The sequence below is a fragment of the Podarcis cretensis genome (assembly GCF_951804945.1).
Source record: "Podarcis cretensis genome assembly, chromosome: 13".
Classification (NCBI taxonomy): Eukaryota; Metazoa; Chordata; class Lepidosauria; order Squamata; family Lacertidae; genus Podarcis; species Podarcis cretensis.
The window spans coordinates 39,976,045-39,995,217 of record NC_137182.1 but is presented as its reverse complement, the minus strand read 5'-3'; the positions used below and the strand labels follow the sequence as shown (position 1 = coordinate 39,995,217).

General features: G+C 48.9%; 2 protein-coding genes across 2 annotated transcripts in view; one reads left to right on the top strand and one right to left on the bottom strand.

Moving 5' to 3' along the window:
- The window catches only part of CORO1A (coronin 1A), an 83,815-nt gene that overhangs the window by 4,295 nt on the left and 60,347 nt on the right, over window positions 1-19,173 (top strand). The window lies entirely within an intron of this gene.
- Window positions 11,581-18,723, bottom strand: YPEL3 (yippee like 3). The gene is made up of 5 exons (XM_079951196.1): window positions 18,509-18,723; window positions 14,145-14,371; window positions 12,818-12,861; window positions 12,064-12,172; window positions 11,581-11,969 (listed from the first exon to the last, which is right to left on the bottom strand). The coding sequence occupies exons 2-5, from the start codon at window positions 14,259-14,261 to the stop codon at window positions 11,880-11,882; spliced, it is 360 nt and encodes a 119-aa protein (XP_079807322.1). The 5' UTR covers window positions 14,262-14,371; window positions 18,509-18,723; the 3' UTR covers window positions 11,581-11,879.

Here is a 19,173-nt window from a genome sequence, read left to right as displayed (position 1 = left end):
TAATTTAATTGGTCGTGGAAACTACTATGTGACTGCACACTATAATGGCACAAGTGGAACAGACAGAGGAGTAATGAAGTAGTGTGATGCCTCAGGATGTATTATGCCAGGCGTGTCCAAAGTCCGTTTCGGGGGCCTAATCCTGCCCACCAGTCGATTTAATTCAGCCCCTGTGGCACTTTATCTCCTGGGGTAAAATCCTAAAAAACCCCCAACAACTTCAATCCTAAAAAAACCTCACAACTTTGGGGTAAAATCATAAAAAGGTCAACAACTTTGGTTGGCCCTCACGGCCCTTCACTTCATCAAATCTGGCCCTCTTTGAAAAAGTTTGCACACCACTGATTATGCTGTTGATGGTAAGATGTATGCATAGCCCTATTCAACAAAAGAGGAGTGTTATGTTGTGGGTTGACATAGCAGACGACACAGCGATTTCTCCAAGTAGCTCTTTATTTTGTAAGCTGGAATAGAACTGACTGCAAACAGCTCAGCCGGCCTGCTTTTATAGGCAGCCGGCTGTCAACATTGTAGCAACAACAGCCCAGCGTTTCCTGCCTAAAATAACTGACGTGGACCTGAGTGAACACAATCTACAGACCTGAGTGAAAACTATATACAGTATCCCCGATGGATGGAGCACAGTGCTCTTAGCCAGAACAGACAGCCTCTGAACTGAGCTGAATCACTGAGCTGAATCACAGAGCGAAATCACTGAGCGAAATCACTGGACAGAACCGATTCAGAGCTGACTGTTCTGGCTAAGAGCACTGTGTTCCATCCATCGCCCTTCACGTCGGCATTGGAATCATGGCTTCACTTGTGCCTCTACCGCCGTTTGCGCCAGCCTCTGAATCATGGGACTCCTACCTCGCTCGGTTCGACTGCTACCTCCAAGCCAACGAGCTGACAGCAGTATCAAAGGATCGGAAGCGGGGCCTATTCCTCAGCCTCTGTGGGCCTGAGGTGTTTGAGACGGCCCGAGCATTGGTTGCGCCTGAAGCAGTCCAGGCAACACCATGGGACACGATCCAAGAGAAGCTCCGCAACCACTACGCACCAAAGTCGTCCAAGATTGCTGCCCGCCATGCGTTCTACCACCGGAACCAGGCAGAGGGGGAGTCAATCAACAACTACACCACCGCCCTGCGACAGGCTGCAATGCACTGTGAGTTCTGAGACTTAGACGATGCCCTGATGGATCGAATCGTCTGCGGGGTCCGGGACATCCATCTATAACGGCGTCTCCTCGCCAAGCCAGACCTCACGCTACAGAAAGCCATTGAGGAGGCTGTGGCCTCAGAAGCTGCTGAACGCTCCGCCCAGGAGATCCGCAAGTCCAGCAGCCCGCATCTTGCTAGGGAGCCAGTTCCGGTGCATCATGAAGAGGCCAGCAGTGATGAGGCATCCTCCAGTGAAGACGATGACGTGCACCAGACAAAGCGGGAGCGCAGGAAGTTCCAACAGAAGTCCAAGGGCCAACCGGAATGTGCCAGCTGCGGAGGCAACCATTCCCGTGCCAAGTGTCGATTCAGAGATGCCATCTGTAGGAAGTGTTCCAGAAGGGGCCACATCGCTAAGGTCTGCTGATCGGCTCCGTCTGACACCCCCCCTTCATCGACTCGCAAGTCCAAGTCTTCACTCCAGTCTGCCAAGGAAAGTTGTTTCGCTCTCACCAACTGCCGCTGCCCGTCTGGAACCACGATTGGCCAAACCGACTCGCCTACGCGACGCAAGCTGAACGTCACGGTGCTCATTGACGGAGCTCCATGTGACATGGAGATCGACACCGGGTCTGCCCTGTCCATCGTGTCATGGAGCACCATCAAAAGACTGGTACCCAGAGTGTCCAAAAGGCAACTCGACTCTCACCGCGTACACCTGAGAGACTACCAGGGAAACGACATTCCCGTGGTAGGCGTTGGCCGATTCCGGATTGCCTTCAAGGATTTTTCGGGCCTGCTCCGGTTGGTGGTGGTCGAAGGTCAGCGGCCAAGCCTCCTAGGGCTAGACTGGTTTGATGCCCTCGGCCTGGAAGTCACCGGCATCAACTGCATCTCTAACGCAGAGACTGAGGGTCTGGTCAAAGACTTTGCCGAGGTTTTTGACGGCACCTTGGGGCAATATACAGGTACGCCCATCTCCTTTAGCCTTGATCCACAAGTCGCCCCCATCAAGCTAAAGCTACGCCGGGTTCCCTTTGCTCTCAAGGCTAAGGTGGACGAACAACTGGACAAACTGATCGCCCAAGGAGTTTTGGAGCCGGTTGACCACGCCAAGTGGGAAACCCCCATCGTCACGCCTGTCAAGCCAGATGGGTCAGTGAGAATCTGCGCTGACTACAAGTGCACGATCAACAAGGCACTTCAGCAGCACGCTTATCCGGTTCCTGTTGTCCAACACCTGCTGCATTCCCTGGGTGAGGGTAAGGTCTTCGCTAAGCTGGACCTTGCCCAAGCATATCAATAACTGCCCGTCGATGATGCCACTGCTGAAGCCCAGACGATCGTCACCCACCAGGGGGCATTCCGTTGCCGCCGGTTGCAGTTCGGGGTGAGTGTGGCTCCTGGCATCTTCCAAAGCCTTATGGAGCGTCTCCTGCAAGGGCTTCCGGGCGTGGTACCATATTTTGATGACGTCTTGGTGTCTGCAGACTCACACCAGCAGCTGTTTGAGCGCCTCCGTGCCGTGCTGACCAGGTTCCAAGAGGCTGGGCTCAAGGTAAAGAGGGAAAAGTGCCAGATCGCCGTTCCACAGGTAGAGTTCCTGGGCTATCTTATCGATGCCTCCGGCCTTCACCCGACCACATCCAAGATCCGCGCTATCCAGCAGGCCCCCACCCCAAAGAACAAGACGGAGTTGCAGGCGTTCCTGGGGCTGCTGAACTTTTATAACATGTTCCTGCCCCATAAAGCCACAGTGGCTGAGCCTCTTCACCGACTCCTTAGCACAAAGACACCTTGGGCCTGGGGTCATCGGGAGACGGCGGCCTTCAACGCAGTCAAGGCTCTCCTTTCATCAGACAGTGTGCTGGTACAGTACAGTGAATCCAGGCCGCTGGTCCTTGCCTGCGACGCCTCACCTTTTGGCATCGGTGCTGTCCTTAGTCACCGTTTTCCAGACGGAAGAGAAGCACCGCTCGCCTACTTTTCCAGGACGCTATCTCCGACGGAACGGAATTACAGCCAGCTCGACAAGGAGGCACTGGCACTTGTGGCTGGAGTGAAGAGGTTCCATGAATACCTCTATGGCAGGACTTTTGACCTCATCACTGACTACAAGCCACTCCTGGGCCTCCTCGCCGGTGATCGTCCAACTCCACCGGTCCTCTCGCCACGCATGCTGCGATGGACTGTTTTCCTGGCTGCCTACCACTACCGGCTCATCCATCGCCCCGGGAAATCGATGGGCCATGCCGACGCCCTCAGCCGTTGCCCTCTTCCAGCATTTGTGGAAGACCCGGCTCCAGCTTCATCGCTCCTTCTGATTGAGGATCTTCCGGCAGCGCCTGTATCGGCTGCCACTGTGGCCTCCGCGTCTGCCCAGGATCGCACCATCAGCTGGGTGCTCAACTGGGTGTGGAGGGGGTGGCCACAAGGGCCTTTTGCATCGGAGTTCCAGCCCTTCGCAACCAGACATCATGAACTCTCAGCTCATCGCGGCTGTCTGCTGTGGGGAGACCGCGTCGTGATTCCCCAGGGACTCCGTCAGCGCGTCCTGGAGGCTCTGCACGTTGGCCACCCGGGAATTGTCAAAATGAAGGCGTTGGCTCGGTGTTACGTCTGGTGGCCTAATATGGACGATGCCATCACTGCCTGGGTGTCCGCCTGTCAAGCGTGCCAAGAGTTGAGGCCTGCACCACCGGCAGCTAAGGGACACACCTGGGAGATGCCAAAGACACCCTGGTCGAGGGTGCACATCGATCTGGCTGGCCCCTTTCACGGCCGGACCTTTATGGTAGTGGTGGACGCCTATTCCAAATGGCTGGAGGTCGCCCTGATGCCCTCCACCACTACCGAAGCCGTCATCCGGGTGCTGCGAGGCCTGTTTGCAACGCCTGGGTGTCCTGATGTCCTTGTCTCTGACAACGGACCGCAGTTCACGTCAGGCACGTTTGAGCGGTATCTTTTGGGACTGGGCATCCGCCATGCCCTAACGGCACCCTTTCATCCATCCAGCAACGGGCAAGCGGAAAGAATGGTGCACTCGGCAAAGGAGACACTGGCGCGCCTGGACCGGGGAGACTGGCATGAGCGGGTCGCCGAATACTTGTTCGTGCAACACATCACCCCTCATGCGGCCACAGGGCGGAGTCCTGCTGAACTGCTTATGGGCCGCTGCCTCAGGTCACCGCTCGACCGGCTGCACCCGGACTTTGCCGTGGCTGAACCCCCAGGCTGTGCCAACGCGCCACGGTCATTTGTCCCAGGAAACCAGGTCTTTGCCCGGAACTATGTGGGGGACATTCCTTGGGTGCCAGCCACAGTAGTGGGAGTCACTGGACCTCGCTCGTACCAGGTGGCACTCGAAGACGGACGCTTGTGGCGACGGCACATAGACCAGCTTAGGCACAGGGTTGGGGACTTGGACACTACCATGGTGCCCCCAACTGCGCTTGCGGCTCAAGAAGAGACACGTACAGATGGCGAGGCCCCACCTACACCTCCCTCGCAAACTGCCAGCGTGGAGCCGAACCAAGCCGCTTCAGAGGGTCTGCCAGACTTACCACAGACTCAGACCACTCCACTTGCGGAGGCTCCACCCACAGCAGCGGATCCAGGGGAGTTGGTTCCAACGCCACCTAGGGTCGCACCACAGCCTCAGCAAGAACTGTGTGGCCCTCTGGACTTGGCTACCAGTCCCCGGCGGTCTGGCAGAGTTTCCAGGCGCCCAACTTATTTAAAGGACTATGTTGTTGGACATGTATCACTGTTGGTCTAAGTATGGGAAATGTAACCGATATGCTTTTGTGCCTAATTGAACCATTACGCGTAGTGCTGTATATAAGGAAACCATTACGATTGTAACTAACGCCTTATCTCGGTGGGGAGGGGTGTTATGTAGTGAAGTTTCACCCTGGGCCAGCAGGGGGATACTGTATATAGTTTTCACTCAGGTCTGTAGATAGTGTTCACTCAGGTCCACGTCAGTTATTTTAGGCGGGAAACGCTGGGCTGTTGTTGCTACAATGTTGACAGCCGGCTGCCTATAAAAGCAGGCCGGCTGAGCTGTTTGCAGTCAGTTCTATTCCAGCTTACAAAATAAAGAGCTACTTGGAGAAATCGCTGTGTCGTCTGCTATGTCAACCCACAACATAACAAGGAGTGTCTGTAATCAACAAGAATGTTCTTTAACAAATCAAAGGTCAAAATTCTGTATTTGTTCACTTTTCTGTGTTTTTGTTCTGTCCTTCCACTAAGGAACTTAGGGCGGTGAATAGGGTTGTTTCCCCATGTTTTCTTCAAAAGAGCCCTGTGAGGTGGTCAGACCGAGAGGTAATGACTGGCCAAAGGCCACGCAGTGAGCTTCGTGACTGAGTTGGGGTTTGAACCTGCATCTACCCAGCTCTAATGTGACATTCTAGGGACGTGGGTGGCGCTGTGGGTTAAACCACAGAGCCTAGGACTTGTCGATCAGAAGGTCGGCAGTTCAAATCCCTGTGACGGGGTGAGCTCCCGTTCTGGCGGGAAGGTAAACGGCATTTCCGTGTGCTGCTCTGGTTCGCCAGAAGCGGCTTAATCATGCCCAGAAGCTGTACCCAGAAGCTGTACGCCGGCTCCCTCGGCCAATAAAGCGAGATGAGCGCCACAACCCCAGAGTCGGTCACGACTGGACCTAATGGTCAGGGGTCTACCTTTACCTTTACCTTTTAATGTGACATGCTAGTCCCCGCTGTGCCACACTACATCTCCAATTATGCTCCCATAAAGGCTGAATTCTGCAACCTGACCAATTTGTGCCAGTTAAACAAATCTGCACGCAGTTACTTATTTTGCGGAATTTATTCTCCTTTTCCTAGCCATGATAAAAGGGCAAGGAGCTAGCTAAGTCACATAAGTCCTTCTCCTGATTGCTGGAAGTTATTTGGCTTTGCTGCTGACTTTGTAGACTTCACTGGAAATTATGTCTGTGTTATGTCTCTGTGGTTCTAAGGGCAGGACACTAGAATTCTTAAAATATAAGGTGATGAATTCTGCACCCATATATTTTTTTTGTTTGATTTATACACCACCCTTTATTTCAAGATCCCGGGGCTGTATACAACTTTAATAACATAATTTACACAACATAATAATAAAAATATAATACACAGCATAATAATAAAATAATCATAACAACAGTCTCCCCCACATTTAACAGGCCGTAGGTTATTTAATGGTCGAAGGCCTGGGTAAAGAGGAATGCTTTTGCCTGGTTCCTAAAGACATGTAATGATTGCGCCAGATCAGCCTTTTGGGAGAGAGCATTCCACAAATGGGCAGCCACCACCGAAAAGGCCCTTTCTCATGTTGCCACCCCCCAAACTTCTTGGGAAGAAGGGGCTCAGGTGACAAGTGCAGGGTCTGGGTTGGTTTGTATGGGGAGAGGCCGTCCTAAAGGTATTGGGGTCCTGAGCTGTGCAAGGCTTTATAGGTCAGCACCAGCACTTTGTTTTGGGCCTGGGAACTAATTGGCAGCCAGTGCAGTCAGGATCAGCATCAGCGTTAATGTGCTCAAACCGTCTTGTTCTTTAGCAAGGCTGACGGGGAAAATCCGACACCAGAGCGACCAAGCTTTCCAGAGAGAGTAAATTTATTCAATATATACACAGTTATTGTAAACATGTAAAGACACTAGCAGGACTGAGATAAATCATGCAGGGTTTATTGGAAGAAATTTTCTATTTTGTGCATTAAGTTTAGGATAAGTTAGGATAAATGTGTGAATTTAAGATATGCTTTATAAAAACCAGATGACAGAACGGAGGGAAGTCAAGTGGCTTGGTGGAGCTAAAAACGTATAAATGGAGATATGACGTTATAATATTGTTAAAAATCTATCTCTCTCTCTCTCTCTCTCTCTCTCTCTCTCTCTCTATATATATATATATATATATATATCACAAACTGTCTTGTTCTGGTGAGCAACCTGGCTGTCAAATTTTGCACCTGCTGAAGTTTCCAAGCCGTCTTCACAGGCAGCCCCATGTATAAGGCATTGCAGTAATCCAGTTTAGAGATTACTGGAGCATAGGCCACAGAGGTTGGGCTATCCTTGTTCCGAAGGCATTCCGTGCCACCTCTGCACAGGGATGTGCCCTACACCTTCTGCTGTAGAGACAGATGCAACATGCTCATTCAGCTTCTCTGCAAACTCATTTCCCTCATTTAGCACACCTTTGACTGCCTTGTTGTCTGAAGGTCCAAATGCCTCCTTGCTAAGTTGCCTGCTTCTGATGTGTTTCACTACCATTTTTAGCCGTTGTTTTTAGTAATGTGCTCCTCGGTTTCTTTTTTTTTTTTTTTTTTTTTGCATCCCTTATTGTCTGCTTGCTTCTTTTCTTTTTTTGGCCAGAGTTTTGTGTTCCCTTTTGTTCTCATTTGGACAAGAATGAGAACAAGAGGTCTTCCATTTTCTGGAGGAAGATCTCTTACTGCAATAGCTTCCTTGACTCTTCTCATGAACTGTGCTGGCGTCCTCTTGGCCCTTGTGGTACTTTTCCTGACCTGTGTGGTACACATTGTAGCCGAACTTCTCTTGTGGTTTTGAACAAACGTCAAGCGTTCTGGAGAGATTTAAACCCCTTAACTTCCTTCCTACCATTCCCCTAATTTCTGGAGAGGTTTCCTCTTTTGACATGAAACATGACTGTTGGACTTTCCTGGCAGTTCACTTAAATATAAGTCACATTTGATAGCATTATCCTTGCCGTTTCCAGTTACTTCAAAAATAAAAGCTGGATAGCTCAGTTGGTTAGAGCATGGTGCTGATAATGCCAAGGTTGCAGGTTCAATCCCCATAAGGCACAGCTGCATTTTCCTGCATTTGCAGGGGGTTGGATTCAGCAGTTCTCAACCTGTGGGTCCCCAGCTGTTGTTGGACTACAACGCCCATCATCCCTGAGCTCTGGCCTTGCTAGCTAGGGGTGATGGGAGTTGTAGTTCAACATCATCTGGGGACCCACAGGTCGAGAAAGGCTGGATTAGATGATCCTCAGGGTAGCTTCCAACTCTGCGATTCTATAATCTTGCACTAGGACCTACACTTCATGGCCCACGTAAGATGAAGGCCAGGGTTGCTGTTTCTTTGGTCAGTTCCATGACCAGCTGTTTTAGGGCATAGCCATTGTGTGCATTTGTTTTTACTGAAATATGTGTGTACTTGAAACCACACGAACGTATAAATAACACAGAGGGGCCCAAAGTGTTGTTGGTGTTTTTAAAATTACTTTCTTAACAACCCTGCTTTAAGAATAACTTGCTTGGTATGCCACTGTGTGAGCTTTCGAGTTGTGCCAAGAGATATTGGGGTAAAAGCACCATGCCCCAACTTTTTCTGATGGGCAGCAACAGGGCAGATCTGTAATGATGCCAATACTGTGTGTGGGATTTGAGCGCCCTCTTCTGCTGCTTTAAGGTAATGCCCAATGAAAATAGAGAATTTGCATCCTCTTCCTGCCTAAGCAACCTTCCCTCTCCCTGAATCCTGCCCACTGCCTTTGGCATTCTTGGAGGGTGGGGGTTAAAGGGATGGAGGAATGAGATTGGCCGTGTCACTTCTCGTTATATTAAGTGAAGGTTAATACACATCACTTGGGAAGTCAGGCGAACTAATATCAGTGTACTGGATTAAGCAAAGATCACCAGTGTCGAAGGAATGATTCTTCAACATCAACTTTGTTGGACTGGTCATCTTGTGTGGATGCCCGACTATCATCTTCCAAAGCAACTACTCTATTCCGAACTTAAAAATGGAAAGCGTAATGCTGGTGGTCAACAAAAGAGGTTTAAAGACTGTCTCAAGGCAAATCTCAAAAAAGTAGTATAAACACTGACAACTGGGAAACACTGGCCTGTGAGCGCTCCAGGTGGAGAACAGCCTTTACCAAAGGTGTCATGGACTTTGAAGACACTCAAACTCAGAACACAAGGGAGAAACATGCTAAGAGGAAGGCACGCTTGGCAAATCCACACAGTGATCAACTCCTGCCCAGAAACTGATGTCCCCACTGTGGAAGGACGTGGGTCCAGAACTGGCCTCTACAGTCACTTACGGACTCGTTAAAATCTGTGTTTATGGAAGACAACCTTACTCGGCTACGAGTGATCGCCAAAGAAGAAGATATTAAGCAAAGGTAGAGTTTGGACAGTGTTCTCGAAGCTACAAACATGAGTCTGACCAAACTGCGGGAGGCAGTGGAAGACAGGCGTGCCTGGTGTGCTCTGGTCCATGGGGTCACGAAGAGTCGGACACGACTAAACGACTAAACAACAAAGAGTATGTAAGACTCTTGCTGTAGGTAGTTACTATGGGAGATGGCAATGTCAGCAGACAAGCTCCCCACAATTCCTGCCAAGGCCTCTCCCACCCTGTTAAGCATGGAATAAGTGTTCAAGGGTTCATCTCTGCTGTCTCCGGATCAGTAAAACTCAGTTTATTTGTAGTTGCTCCTGATACTAATATGCTTTGAGGATTTTTATGAAGTGAAGCAGATTCCATTACAGCTTTCTGATTATTGGGGGTGGGGGAGGGGAAAAAATATATCCGCGCTTGAATCCCATCTAGAATTCTATCTTTGCCTCCCAACCCTAAATGCCTGTCGTTCTAGCTGTCTGTCTGGGCTAGGATAGCAGTCACACCTGCCCTGTGCCAATGGCGGTTGAATCCAGGAGGGTGATGACAGCAGCCTCTCTATAGATGCACAGCTGTTGGGGGTCAGGGGAAACTGGAAATCTTTTGCTCTCTAAAATGGAACTCCCAGACCTGTGGCGCCAGAGGCTGGTGGCCTGAGCCCACCCAGGCACAGCTGTGTGCATGTTTCATGTATTGCAGCGGGTTGGACTAGCTGACCCTCGGTGTCCCTTCCAACTCTGCAGTTCCATGATTTTATTCAAAGGCTGTATATTGCTGACGAGAGGATGCTGGGAGCAAACCTGGTGCAGCATCACAATAGTCACTGTTGGGAGACAGGACACTGGGCTGAATAGGTTTTGTTCTGGGCCAGTGAGTTGGTTCTTAAGCTTTAAAAACACTTTCATAGATACTTAAATAAAATAGGAAAGCAATCCTTTTGTCCTCTGAGTTATTGTGGCAAGAGAAAGGTATGATGTGGCAACTAATTCATATTAGGGGGTCAAAAGAACATGCTGCATAGTGTGGCGCAAGTATTTTAATCCAAGTTTGCCTTTTGCAAGAACCGCTCCAATAAGAGTTGCATATTGCCAGATACTATATGTGAGTTAATCCAAAATTGGCGGTCTAATTCTGTCACTGGGCAGCAGAGGGAGCTATTGAGCAGTGCCGTTTAGGACAAAGGAATTGTGGTTGAAGTGGGTCAGTAGGCGTCTTTGAAGATGCAAGCACTTCTGCATATAATTTGTAGCTTTGGGGCATGATGGGAAGGAGAAGTTGCTAAATCCTCTTGCTTCATAACCAGAGAAGCGAAGGGGAACTTTGCTAGCTGATCTCCCTCTCAGTTCCTTCCTGGTCGTCTTATTCTTCAGCTGTTGAATTGTCTGGGACTTGGAAAATCCACCTTCTTTGAAATTATGCTGTAGGTTTGGTTGTTGTCAAGAGCTGTGGTGAACGCCATCCTAGTGCAGAAGGAAATCTGCAAAATGAATTGTCTGTGATAGGTGAGCTAGTCTCCCAGATAAAATGGGCAGGATGAGCAAACCATAGTTTGCACCTGAGTTTTCCTATTCTTCACCAAGGAAGGAGACTCATTGCTCTTGGACCTTTGAAACGGATTTCTCTCTTTCTCTCTCTGTGGTTTGTGCAGGAACTACTGCTGTCTTAAAGGCTGTGTAAACTAATGAAGACTCCTCTCCCATCCCTGGGAAGGATACCTTGGGAAATATGGAAACCTGCCTTACAGTATGCTGGGTGCGTGACTGCCTGTTTTCTCAGAACCTCCCTTTGTTCAAAGCTCATTGTCTCTCTCACTGGGACCTTGTGGAGTGATGCAATTTACACGGAGGTGTGGCTAATGGAGTAGTCACTAACACTTACATGTAATGTATTTGTTGTTTTGCTGCTGCCCTTATTGGCTCTTGGCATACGGAACCTGCCAAGAATATGGCCTTTAGAAAAAGGTGGGGTGGTTAGAAATGCCAGAAACAAATAAATAACGAGGGACAAACAAGGCCACAACTACTCAAGACTGGAGTCATCAGTACATCCCTTTCTAGGCAGACACCGCAGTCTACACCGCCCCCCACCGTAGGGAAAAAAACGGTATCACTTCAATGCTTTTATTTATATAATACATACTCGCACAAACTCACAAATACTGTACAACCCACCCCTTCCCTGCCCCACTGTACATCCCCACCCCCCACCTGTGTGATTTAATGCAGACTCCCTCTGTACAACAAACCCCACCCCACCCCACCCCAAACCCCTTCTTGCACACTGCCCCTGGCCTAGGTGTCTCCTGGTGCGCTGCCACGTCTTGCCACACAATGGCGACATATCTGAGCCCCGAGTATGTCCTCCTGGCGGAAGCGCTGCTTCCTTCACAGCTTCCGTGCACCTGAAGGTGGTTTGGATGGCAGCCCCTTGGTTAGGAAGGCAGAGGCAAGTCTTGTGGAAATTGTCATTTCTGGCGCTCCACCCCTTACATATGTAGCTGTCCAAAGGTGGCAGCGTTTGTTCCGTTCTGTTTCTGTTTGTTTTTTTCAATCCCAGCCGTTATCCTTGATCATGTGGTTGAGTTCAATGATGTACTTGCCCTCCTTGTACTTCTGGCTTGTCTCGAAGGCTTGCTCCTGCAGAACGAGAGAACGAAAGCGTGAGCTTCCTTTAAGGCAGCGTGTGAGTCTTTTGGGGATCAGGGAGTGGGGGATGCCAAGGGAGACTCACATATTTCCATCCAAGCGTGGTCTTGCAGTTCTCGCAGTAGATGTCCGCCACGGCATGCAGGCCTGTCAGCAGCACCCGTTCCTCTGCTGGGCCACATCCAACATTTACCCTACAAGGGGGGAAAGAGAGAGGGTGTTGGAGTCCCTGATGCTTTCCTAGTCTGAGTTACACCTTGTCTTTAGATCAGTGACGGGCCTCAGTCTAGGCAGGTATTGGCCAGGGCCCACAGTTCTGCTTCCCACGAACCGCCCCCTCTGATGAGCACGGGAATAAACCCAGCCGCCTTCCTGACCTTAAGAGTTGGGGAAGTGAGTGTATTATCCCCACCTTGTGCCCTGTGCTTCTGAGGCGCTTCCAGTGAACAAGCCCACGCTATGTATGGTGAAATGAGAGAACAGTCATAAATCTGTCTCCAGGCTGCAGCTTTTCAAGCTATAAGTGGGAACTCACACAAGAAAATGCTCCCCAGACAAGGAAAAGGACACTCTTTCACTGAAAAGCATCACACCTGAGAGCACAAGCTTGTAGACCTAACATTTTAATAATAATAATAATAATAAGAATAAGAATAATAAGAATAATAAGAATAATAATAATTTATTTATACCCTGCCCATCTGGCTGGGTTTCCCCAGCCACTTTTAAGACCACATAAAGGTTTAGGGTTGGTTGTTGCTGGCTGCTTCAACCTTGTATGTAGCTGTCTTTTATAGTTTTATGCCTTAAGTCTGCTGCTCCCCTCCTGCGATACTCACACAGAGTTGAATAAATATGCCCGACCTTGGCTTCCTTGGAAAGACTGTAATGACAAGAGACACAAAAAACAGGTTAAAAAAAGAGAACATATCCAGAGGGATAGACATGATGTTAGTTACGGCAAACAAATGACAGCAAACACAAAAGGAGTCCCGTGGCACCTTAAAGATAAACAGACTTCTTGTGGTGTTAGCAGCCCTAACTAGCAGACTTCTGTTCCAGCTACATACCTCTCTCTCCCTCCCCCCCCCTCCACTGATGGTCCTTAGCCTCAGCCCTGGTTTCTCAGCTCCCTTCTGCATTTCCTTATTTGTTCTCTGGCTTGTTTTCAGGCACACCCCATCTCTCCACACTGGATTCTGTGTAATGATTAATCAGCCAGCAGCTCAAACTTGTTGACCTTGCAGTATCTCAAGCACAAGAGGGTGGAGATGGCAGTTGAATGTTAGGCTCTGGAAAGACAATAGCCCCCCTCCCCACTCCCTGTAAGCTGCCCACCTAAATTCTCCTTCTTCTCTGCCTTCATTCTCCACTTCTGATCAGTGGCCCTCTACTTTTGAGCACTGGGGAAGTCTAAAATAGTCCCTGTTTGTTAACTGTAGCTCCCTAGGATATGATCTCGCAATTGGCAAGTGTTCTAATCCCTCCCCTTCCTTACTGAGCATTTATAAATTGCTCACCAAGGAAAAGCTTCTAGGCCTATAGCCTGGCCCACTTGGGAGGTGAGCCTTGGTGATTTCCCCAGAATAACCTGGCCCAATTCCAGGGCTCTAGGCAGTGGAAGGGATGGAGCATACAGTGCTGTGAGTTTCGACTGAGACTTTTCATGCTGGAGCTGCGGCAGTAGGTAAAATATTCAATCCAAGGGATCAGAGTTCAAATCCTGTGCCTGCCACAGTCTGCACATGGCCTTGGGAAATCCACATTGTCCTGGACAACTGCAAAATGTGAATGCTTCCTTGTGCTAATGTGTTTTTACCTGGTTTCTTGATTTTGTTGTCAAGTGACCCCCCCCCCCCGTGTTGCTGTGAGGACAAGCGAAGATAAAAGATTGTAAAGGCACACTAAAAATGCTAGATACATGATCGCTGTCTGATTATTGAGATGGGGCTAATATCAGCAAATCAGAGTAGGACTCCTTTTAGTTTCCTGACCCTTTCCCCCCCAACTTTTATGTTATCTATTCTTCCTTCCTCCTCCTTTTGGTTAAGATCAAGTGTAGAAAACCAATTGACTGAGGAAAAACAACCCCTCTGGTGCTGAGAGCTGCCCCCCCCCCCCCGGCTATAGCAGTGTGCCAGGGACCGTCCCACTCCCCCTTTTCACCTTGGAGATGAGATCGTCGTGGTTGGCCAGGTGTGCCCGGCAATGCACGCAGCTGTAGCGTCGGTGACAGTTGTCCAGATAGGCTTGGAAAGTTTTGGGTTTGGACAGCCTCACCATTGTGGTGGGGTCACGCAAGTGGGAGAAGCTTCAGGAGAGTTGTGAAGAACCAGATAGCCCCTAGAGGGGAAGCTGTGTGGGCGGTGGCGGGAGGAAGCCCCCCGAAAGCCCTAAAAGAGAGGGAGCAATGAGAAAAGGGTTACCAAGGTATGGACAGGCTCGGGAGTGGAGGGGAGAAACAGCAGGGAAGTCAGGGTGCCCGGGTCCTGCTTCTTCTTAGCCCTGGGAGCCAGCCAAGTTCTGCCTAACCGGTCTGGTGTCTAAACAAAAACAGTACCACGTGCTTTCCCTCCCTAGGCAGCTTCCTGGAGGCTCAGCCTGTAATTAACCCCAGGATGTAGGTCAACTCTGATCATCTCGTGATGAAGCTGCATTACCAGGAATAGAACCCAGGTGTCCTAGCTCTTCCAAGCAGTGCCTCTCCAAAGAGCCTTCAGTTTGTGGCCTTTCTAAAATCTCTGGAACCATGGGTGAGACTGCCAGGACTCAGGAATTCCTGGCTTTCCTTTCTCTTCATTCCTACCACCCTTCACCAAGAGATCTGGGAGTTTCTGGCACATTGTCAAAGAATTTAAACAAATTAACCACCTCTCTACATGTTCCGCTTTCCCTTTGGTCGTGTGTACCTAAGTCCCTGTTTTAGAGATGTCGGGTGGCGCTGTGGGTTAAACCACAGAGCCTAGGGCTTGCCGATCAGAAGGTCGGCGGTTCGGATCCCCGCGATGGGATGAATTCCCGTTGCTCGGTCCCTGCTCCTGCCCACCTAGCAGTTCGAAAGCACGTCAAAGTGCAAGTAGATAAATAGGTACTGCTCCAGCGGGAAGGTAAACGGCGTTTCCGTGCGCTGCTCTGGTTCGCCAGAAGCGGCTTAGTCATGCTGGCCACATGACCCAGAAGCTGTACGCCGGCTCCCTCGGCCAATAAAGCGAGATGAGCACCGCAACCCCAGAGTGGGTCATGACTGGACCTAATGGTCAGGGGTCCCTTTACCTTTACCACCTACCCTGGTCGGTTGCTTTATGTCTCCCCAAGCAGACTGGACTTGAAATGATTAATTTTATGAAAATCTTGGGAGGTGGGTATGAAATAATGGTAGATGCACGAGGAGGCGAAAACGTACAAAAGGAATCATTGTTGGGGGTGGGGTTGGGACCTGATCAAAGGATGCTAGAAAATGTGCAGATGTGAAAAGATGGTGGGAGAGAGAGGTGGGTATGATGGTATGATGCAGGCGGTGCATGAGTGTTTAAGGAACCTACAGGAATTGCTGTTAAGGAATGCAGACAGTGAGGAGGCAGGGCAGACGGGTTGGGGGAGAAGAGCTGCAAAAAAAAAAAGCAAACCGAAAGGATGGAAGCCACAGATAAGCATGCTTAAGTGCAGTATGGAGGAATGGTGTAGAAGAGGCAGATGGGTGCAGAACCAGAGGGCAGAGAAAACAGAAAATTCCAGCTGGAATGTGGAAGAAGGAGATATAGAAACAAAGCAGCCTGCGGATAAATGGGGTGGAAGGACCAGACGGGGAGAGGGGAGGCCAGCAGAAATAAAGTGCCTTAAAGGAATGGTGCAGGGGGGGAATGGAGTGGGGAGGAAGGCAAAGGAAGAGCCCTTTGCAAGGGAGGGAGGGATGCTTGCTTTGCAAAGGGAAGTAGCTGGGGCAGGGAAGGGGGGGGGGGAGTCTGGAACATGGTATGGGGGAGGGAAAGAGAGGCGGTTCCTTGAAAGGAAACAAACCAGGCAAGGGAATGCTGAGCTGGGGAAAATGGAGGCTGTAGCTCCACATCTTTGCAAACAAATAATACTGGGAGTTGAATTGAGAAGGTTGGGGGTTTTTTGGAAGGGAAGCAACATTTAGGGTCACTCTATGATGCAAAAGACCCGGCGCCCTCCAGATTTCCCATCCCCTCTTTGCTCTTATTGAAAACTACTGTATTGCTCTGGTCTCCACCTCCTGTACAAGTAGACATTCTGTGTTTTTCCTTGTTTAGGGGTGGGGTAAAAGAGGAGAAAAATGTGCTACAATAGTGGCTCAGAGGAAAAAGGTGTGCGCGCAGAGATCAAACAACTGGAAGAGGAAATGGTAAAGAGAGATGAGGTGGTAGAGGCAAAACAGAAAGGAATGAAAAGAGGGAGGTAAAAGAAAGGGGTTTTATTTTACAACTGGGATACAACCTCAGTAGCCCCCCCCCCCCCCAATTCTCTGTGAAAATTTTCCTCAAACTGTAGAGAAATACTAAACAAAAAGGTTTATCTCATTACTGGAGAGCATATGGTTGGTAAAGGGGCAGTCTGTGATTTAGTTCCTCTTCTGTGCAAAATACAGCATTGCCCCATGGGAAGTGAAAAATACTAGCTAACAAGTAGGCATTTTATTTAGCAGATAAATGTGTGGTTGACCATCTGCTAGATACAAATGATAATAAAGTAATCTAGGTTCCATTTTGATGATCAAAGGCGCTCAGGATATGAACAAGGGTTCACTTTCCATAATAATGCACTTTACACATTGACCTCATCAGACAATGGGGACTTTCTTTCACATGGCAGAAAACAATGGACCACTACATGCAAACACGGTACAATGGAAAGGAGGAGTTTCTTAAGGTGCTTTAATATGGAAGCCTTGTAAATAGGTATATATTCAATCCCAGGGCCTGTCTTGACCTTGGTCTCTTCCTTTTTAGGGCAAAGATGGCAGTTTCCACATTAAATTTGGGCTTGGCCTTAAATCTTGCATTCATATTTTCTATAGTAATGAAAAGTAAGACATGAATGTGGGTAGGATACAATATTTAAGCTATCTGTTTCTTGTGAAAATGTGTTATACAGTATGTGGTTCAAGAAGAAGGGAGGGAGGGGTTAACAGAATACTGGGGAGGAGCCTCTTGGGAAAGAGGGAGGGGCCATGACTGAGAGGGTAAACCAAGTTAGATATTACAATGCAGTTCTGTGCCTGTTTACTTGGAGGAAGCCACATTAAGTTCAGTGGGGCTTACTTCTGGGTATAGGATTGCTGCCTAGGTCCCCCCCCAAAAAAAAAATCTGTTACAAAATATTACCAATGTACAAAATGTACATTTAATGATATCCTTATCCATTAAATTCAAAACATGTAATGTGCATGCAAAAGGAGGGAAGGTGGAAAGAGCAGGGTGTCTGATAACATATAAACATAAGGCTTGAATACTCATTAAGTGAAATTTCTAGTTGGATTCTCTGACAAATGAAAATAATGTGATTTTCATTCAGTAGGTTAGAAGTTGGCAACTGTTGCTAAGTTTGCCAGTTTTAGGTAAACTTCCCTATTTGACCCAGTCAGCCAAAATGTTTTTCCAATACTTGTAATGATAGAAATATGAATACAGTATGATAAAATAAAAATGTGATGGGCAGAATCTTCTCTCTCCCCCTCTGTGTGTGTGTGTCATACCTTTATGTCCCTCAATATGAAAGATGTCAAATTTGATCTCAAGGCTAAGTAGTGATGAGGGGCGATCTATTCAAATTGAAAACGTGTCAGATATCAAAATTTCAAGCTGGAAAAAAGGGAAATTTCCTTTATTTGGCTCTAGCTCATCATCCTGGCTCCTGGGAATACAGAGAATTACATGTTCTCATAGACAGTTAGGATTCCATTTGGCACTGTGCCTCTAATCAATATTGCGCTGGCAGTGTATTCTAGGGGCCAACAACAACACAGACCGCTCAAGACATAAAGGGTGCCATTTTATCCTGAATGAGAAGATCTTGAAAATTAAGAGCCTTTGTCTATACAGTATAGCGTTTCCTTCCCAGTAGAGGCTTTTTTTTTAGTATGTAACAGCTCTTTTGAAATCCAGTACAAGCAGGGGGCATACTTTCACATTAGGAAAAATGCCCCCTTTTGTTTCTAACATATTCTAGATCATTTATGTAGTGGGTTAAAGTGCAGGTAGGCATTGTTAAAACAATGCGGGGAAACATATTACATGTGCCCGCTGTAAGGAGGAGCAAAATAATTAATTACCCGCTGGAATGTCTTCCATCCCTTGTTATTCACCAAACCTATTTGTATCGGTCGGATTATTGCACCGCGATTAGGTGCTTACAATCTCCCACTGCAGTCACTCACCCTAATGCCCGATTTCCCATTAGAGGTAAACACTCCCCGGCGCCCGCAAAACCGGGATCCTTGGCACCTTAAGGACTAGCAGATTTATTTGCTTCCAGAGCCCACTCTCCACAGAGCCACCCTCCACCAATCTCACCTGGCAGAAGAGAAATGCCGAAGAAGCCCGTCTTTGATGGAGCCCCTTGGCTTCCCCGAGGCCCGTCTAGGTCAGGGCGAGGGTGTTGGTGCAGATTTTGGGTGGGGGGAGACACCCCACAGAGAGACCTGTGGCCCCCCAGAAAAAGCTCCAGCTGGAAGTCTAGACTTCCTCTTGTTTACAAACCAAAGCCGAGAAACAAAGGTGTCTCCTCCCCTTTTTTCCCTCTCCCTCCTCCTCTCTGCGGGCTTTCCCCCTATGCTCCTTCCTCTTTCTGCTCAGCCAATGAGGGGAGAGTATGCAAATGAACTGCAGAACTTTTAGAAGGGGCGGGGAAGTGAGTAGAGAAAGCACATAATCTGGCACGTATGCTGGGGGCGGGGCGGGGCTTGCGCTGCGTGGGGCTTTGGTAACAGGGAGTGCCCCTGAGCCTGTGCAGAGTGCTTTTCCCTCGTCGCGGGGAACAGGAGCTTAGAAGGTTTCAGATCAGGAAGTGGCTGTCAGGCAGCTGTGTGTTTTTGTTTTTTGGAAAGTTGCCTCTTGGCACAGATAAAACATCACAGCATATATATGGATATGGTATTTAATACTAGTAATAGACTTTTCAGTGTGGATTTCTCAGGAGGAGGGGGAATGGGAACTGGCCATTGTCCAGTCACAGACAG

Bases quoted from the DNA above. Each gene is read 5' to 3' on its own strand.
- YPEL3 (XM_079951196.1), bottom strand. From the start codon at position 14,261: ATGGTGAGGCTGTCCAAACCCAAAACTTTCCAAGCCTATCTGGACAAC. The intron at 12,173-12,817 runs GTGAGTATCGCA...CCCCCCTTGTAG, and splicing joins GCATATTTATTCAACTCTGT to GGTAAATGTTGGATGTGGCC. The intron at 11,970-12,063 runs GTGAGTCTCCCT...CTCGTTCTGCAG, and splicing joins CCACGCTTGGATGGAAATAT to GAGCAAGCCTTCGAGACAAG.